At 43.4% G+C, this 6,000-nt stretch overlaps 1 protein-coding gene across 1 annotated transcript in view; it reads right to left on the reverse strand.

Moving 5' to 3' along the window:
* hmcn1 (hemicentin 1) overlaps nucleotides 1–5,308 on the reverse strand; it is a 64,977-nt gene extending 59,669 nt beyond the window's left edge. Inside the window, 2 exon segments of the mRNA XM_025053499.1 lie at nucleotides 4,702–5,076; nucleotides 5,293–5,308. Of these exon segments, the coding sequence (XP_024909267.1) occupies nucleotides 4,702–5,076; nucleotides 5,293–5,308 (391 nt within the window).
* Nucleotides 5,309–6,000: the final 692 nt, after the last annotated feature.

Consider the following 6,000-nt stretch of genomic DNA (forward strand, 5'->3'; position numbering starts at 1 on the left):
ACACGCATGTTTGACATGCTGCGGGAGCTGTGTAAACACTGAAAACAGAGGCGTCTCTCAGGGAGGAAGAATGCCTTTAAGGCACATTAATATTTGACACCTTAAATATATTTGATAATCATCAGAAATGCATTTCACTGCCGCGCTCATCGCGCATGGAATTCCGTGGAACAGCACTGTGTTTGGGAATCACGGACTTCACAGATGCAGCACTAAAAACATCAGTCAGTAAAGCTGGCAGTTTATAGAGAGAAAGGTGAGGGACAGAACAAACAATGTTAAAAAGGCCTGAAGGTCACGGAGGGCACTTGACCCTCGGGACCCTAGGGTACGCCTTAGAGTTCGACAGAGGTTGGAAAACAAACACGGAGCCCGAGGGGAAGGGGAAGCCCAGCTAACACGGTTCCACGCACAGTGGAGAGACAGAAAGGTTTGACAAATGCCTCGTTCAAGATGGATAATTAATCCTGAACGGATTTATGTCAACAAGTGCATCCAAAGGTCAACTGCCTGTGTCCTGAAGGATCTGGCTTCAAAGTATCCCGTAGGTACACACAGGTATTTGCTGCCTTCAGAGATGAAAGATGGGAAAACCACTAAGCAGCGATGACAAAGCAAAATACAACTGACGACACACGTCCAGAGCTCCTCAGGGCTTTTCCTCCAAAGGTGCGTGTCTACGACCTTAGAAATGAAAGGCCATTTAATATTCCAGGTCTATTATAACGCACAGACACACACTGTAGTCGACCACGCTCCGCTCTCTTCCTCTAATTCTCCCAGGCCTCCACCTCTCTCCTTTTGCATTCCTGGCTAATAGCATCATTATTGGCTCTGTCCAGCAAAACCCAGGATCCTTGTAATCTTACATGGGTGGAGCAGAGGAGGGAAAAAAAGCTGCTACTCTGCATAGAAGGAAACAAAGGACAATGGAATGGTCAAAGAAGACACCAGTCACCAACAAATGGTTGCTGTGCGCTGGGTGTCTTTGATCACACACAGGATGTACACACTACCTCACCATCACTCCACACCTGGACGCTGGGTCCATTATTATTAACTAAAGTAAACTTGCAGGGAAAAAAAAAAGAAACAAACTCTGGTTTCCTGCAAAAGCACCGGGCTAATTACAAGACTGATGGACACAGATGGAAACAATAGTTAAACCCAGTTAGTTTGAAATGAGCTGATATTAGACTTTATAAGCCTGTAATTCACTTTATTACCTTTTCAATTTGGCTGATGCATGTTCTGGAATTTTTTTATCCTCAAGTAAATAGAGCTGTTTTTGTTATATCTCACTGTGCAGTTTACATTTCTGTTCAATTAGTATTGGAGGTTTTTAATACTCGTGCAGAGACTCCAGTCTCCACACAAACACAACATTCATGAAAGGCCAGCATCAAAAATGGAATATTACTGCAACACTGTTTGGATGAAGTTCCAGTATGTCTCCACTGAGTTTTTTAAATTAAAAATAAAGGGATGAGTCGTGAAAATAAAAGTAATAAAAAAAATCCTGCATTACACATTTACTGTTCTCTATCTAACAGACCCTCTCACAGCACGAGAGTCTTCACAAGGACAGACACGTGAGCTCGGGGACGTCCACAGCACTATAGGAAGGACAAATAGGACGTCCAATGGACATTTCTAACACAGTGACTCACAATCTACTCAAAACCTTAAATCACATCCTGATTTAAGGGGGGGGGGGGCGGAACCCCCGCCCTCTATGGCCACAGCAAGACAAATTAATTTAAATTTTGATGTTTTATTGTTTAATAGCTGTGGTTATTACTCCCCCTGGTATGCTCTGGCGCCCCCCAGGGGAGGCAGAGCTCACACTGAAAACCATTGAATTGAAGTAATCCAACCAGATACAACTGTAGACCTGGACCTCACTGTGCATGCAAACAGACTGGGGGTGCGCTTGTTTAGACCACCACCGCAGACTGAAGTGTTAGGTACACAGTCCCTGAGCCTTGGTGAGAGGACTGGTGAGTATCATCCTCCATCCCTCCTTTCTTTCTTTCTTTCTTTCTTTCTTTCTTTCGTTCTTCCTCTCTCTCCCTGCTGGATGGAAGGCAGTGGGGGGGTGAGGGGGGGCTTCCTGACTGATCTTCCCACACATGTCTGACCCCAATATCCAGGCATCCTCCTGACACTCTCTCTTCACACACAAACACACCGGCCCACGGAAACACAGATAGGCAAACACACACTCCTGTGTTTACCATGTCAGATTGCAGTGTAAATAAAGTCGGAGCTGAGGGTCTCTGATTCAACAGGAGCCAAGTCAAACAGGAGGAGCCGGGTTATCACACTGGGTTGTAATGGAAAAAGGGGAAAATGGATCAGCGTCAGATCGAAACAAATGCTAAATAAAAGTCTGCAGGGGAAACAAACGTGATTCTCTCACAGGATCTGGAGGGGGAAAGAAAAGGAAGAGTGAGCCAGAGGAAAAGAGGACAGAACAACATTTGGCCTGGACGTTCAGCTCAGCCTGCTTACAGTGAGCTCCTCTAATCATTCCTCTATTCCCCCGGGGTTCGGGGAACACATTCTGATATCCTCGTTAACATTTTAAGGAGCCAGTGAACGTCACTTGGTGTTGAGGGACAAACACAAGGACGTGTGGTTAGTAAAGAGCAGTCTGTGCTGGAGTTCTGCCTCAAGCTGTTTCATGTTTAGTTTACAGCAGGAGGAAAATACTGTAATTACTTTCATTATGAATCAAGGCCCAACATTAGATCCAAGCTGTAACCACTGCATTTTCTTTCTTTTCTTTTTTTTTTTTCTTATTTCTTCATCCAAGAAACAGGGCATCACGACTCTCTAATCATCGACGTGCAATAATGAATTCATCATTTCTAACACTCGGTCTTTGACTGAGCATTTTTTCCTCCTCTGGAATTAAGTATTGTTCTAGGCACAGAGCTGCTGGTGGATCGAATCGGTGATGGAGGAATCATGCTCCATAAGAGCCTGTGACACGCTGACCTTCAGCAGAGGAGAACAAACATCTGGAATAGGAATCTGCTCCTCACCTCACAGATCACTGCTGTCTCTTCATTTCTCTCCCTCTCTCTCTCTGTTCTGTTCTGAGGAGTCAACTGGTGTCAAACGCTGCTAAGGAAAACTGAATGTGTCCTGAATATATAAATATACGATCCAAGATGTGAGAGTCGGGCGGAAATATTTGACATTTAAGTTCAACTGTCAGAGAGAATAGAGTAACAATTTACAGGTGCTTTTATAAATACACTCGCTGAAAGCTTGAAGGGTCATTATTTCTCCAAAGTGGAGGTTTTTTTTTTTTTTTTTTTACATTTACATCAGGAGAGCGATCCATGCACTGTAGGAGGAAATGATGTGGCAGCAGAGTATGGTTCTGTGGTGTATTTAAAAGTTAGGTCATTAGAATCAATTTGGTAAATTTCCAGGATGATGCATTCGTCGTTTGGATTGTTCATTTTTATCTATAACAAAACCAAATCTAACTTCTTCTTCTTCTTCTTCTTTTTTAGCATTTTCTGGCTTTTTCTCAAGGATTTGCAACATCTTTTTTGTTACGTATAAATCACAATTCAACCAGTGTTTTTGACTTAACAGCTCAGTGTTGCTAACTGATATACAGCCCAGCTACTGTCTAAAGGAGAAATGAAAGTCTATAAAAATTTAATTCTGGCAAAGTGTTGCTCAAAGTCTTTACAAATGTGAGTGTTGGCTGCAGACAATCAGAGTCAAGAGAAAAACACTGGGTTGTGTTGTGTGACATTTACGAGGGCTGCAGCGCTGGTCCTGGAACCACCGTACTCTGCTGTGTTCTCCACCTCACTGGAAGGTCGACATCTTCGCCCGCTGCTGTTTTTGAACGAGCACTTTTCCTGCACAGACGGACACCTCTAACTCTAACTCTAACTCTAACCCTACGCCTCGCTGCACAGACAGGCCTGACAGCAGCCTTTTGAAGGTGTTTTTGCAAGCAGGTAAGTGACCTCTCCTCCTCCCACACCTCTTAGAAAATAGTAATTACAGAGCAAACTGTAACAGAGAATCTGGCCATCAGCAGAGTTTTTCAAACTTCAAATGCCGCCAAAGTCGGCGAATGTGGATGTGGTGATTCACACAGAAAGGTAGACACTAGAAGAACACCTCATGGAGTCAGTGATTTTTGAATCTAAAAAAAATCATCCCTGCTCTTCACAGGGACTCACGTTACATGAGAACAAATATTTGATACCGATCATCTGAGATGATTGTTGGCGTTTACATTTTTCTGTTATCAAGGTTTTGTATGGAAATCACAGTGATAGACATTAGTGGATGCAGAATGAGAGAGAGAGAGACACACACACAGAGAGAGAGAGAGAGAGAGAGAGCATCCCAAAGTGATGATAATCATCATGCTGCATCCAAACCCAGAGTCACTCACACTAACCCTGGCGGAATGCTAATGATAGTGACCGCCAGGATGGAACATCTGTGCACTGAGACTGAGACACGTTCGTCCTCTGGAGGTGTGAGGGACAGCAGGCTCTCAGAGGGCGTCAGTGTGAGCAAACTATTACATTTCTCACTTTTCTGTGTGCCTGTTCCCCAGACAAAGTGTAAACCACAAATAAACCGCAACAAAAAAAACACAATAAAGCCGACTGCAGTGGAGTCAGTAAAAGATGAGGGTTTGTTTTTTTTTACCTGGGTCGTGGAAAGGCACCAGGGCAAAGTTGTAAAGAGGTCTCTGAGGTCTGCTCAGAGACGTTTCCAGGATCTTGGAGGCACCCTCGATAACCTGGACCAGGTCATCGTACATGGAACCGGTCACGTCAAAGACGAACGCCAGGGTGGATGCGCCCTCCGGGACGTCCTCTGCAGCCTTTGTGGCCCCCGGGGTCCCGGCGTCCTGCCCGGCGGACAGAGCCGCAGCTGACAGGGCAAAAGAAAGCCACAACAGTCTGGAGCCCATTTCTGAACCTGGGGCTTTCTCAGGCAAGACTTCTCGGATAGTTTTTGTTCTCCTCAGTCCGGACCTCAACAAGGTGAATCTCGAGTTAACCGCAGAGACATCGGACTCTCAGAAATAGACTAGAAAGTACTCAGAAAGTTCTCCAGATGCTGCAGCATTGAACAGAGACCCTGGACTAAATGGATCCCCCGTCGGTCCTGTCGCCGCTGTTCAAGTTCCTGCAGCAGTTGCTGGCCGTTGTCTGCTGGATCTGCAGCTCTGGGAACCCTTGTTTCAGCACAGTCATACAAAGACCACCTCTCAGCTGGTAGAAGGCATCTCACGCGCAAAATGCCCCATGCACGAAAGCAAGGCTCTGATTGGACGAGAAGTTTTGGGTACTTACAGAGACAAGGTGTGTTATATTTTGTTCTTGTCATGAGGCGCAGAGTCTAACTTTATAAACCAACAACTGAAAATCATGACTGTATTCATTTATAATTTTATAACTATTATAATATTTTTACTTTCAGGCAAGTAACAATATGACATTTAACTATGTTAATGTTACAAACGTCATTAAAAAACAATTAAAGAAAAACAGATGCTTATTTGGATCGATACATTACACGTTAGGACAAAGAGAAAAAATCATTTAAAGTCAAACAGTAGTCAAACAGTAGTCAGCTTCTGGGCTAATTTATGCTCTGCACTGACACCTAGCGGCAGTAAACCGATATTACAACCAATTACATGCCATTATTATACAATTAATAAATTCCATTTCTCGTTAGTGAGTATTTGTGTTAGCTCAGAAGATTCATTATTATCAAGGGACTTATTTGGTAAATTTAAATATTTACTTTGAATAAATATGTATAAAAAAGTCAAAAATGTAATGTTCGACTAGATTAAGGTAATGCATATATTATACTGTATTAAATTTATGCCTTAATTTTGTTGCGATAAATGTTTTCCTGAAGCAAACATGAAGAAATCTGAGTTCACTACTACAGCAGGAGATACATATTTGTTATTTAAACCTAATGGAT

This window comes from Cynoglossus semilaevis, chromosome 2 (assembly GCF_000523025.1).
Source record: "Cynoglossus semilaevis isolate Cse_v1.0 chromosome 2, Cse_v1.0, whole genome shotgun sequence".
In the NCBI taxonomy this organism is placed as follows: Eukaryota; Metazoa; Chordata; class Actinopteri; order Pleuronectiformes; family Cynoglossidae; genus Cynoglossus; species Cynoglossus semilaevis.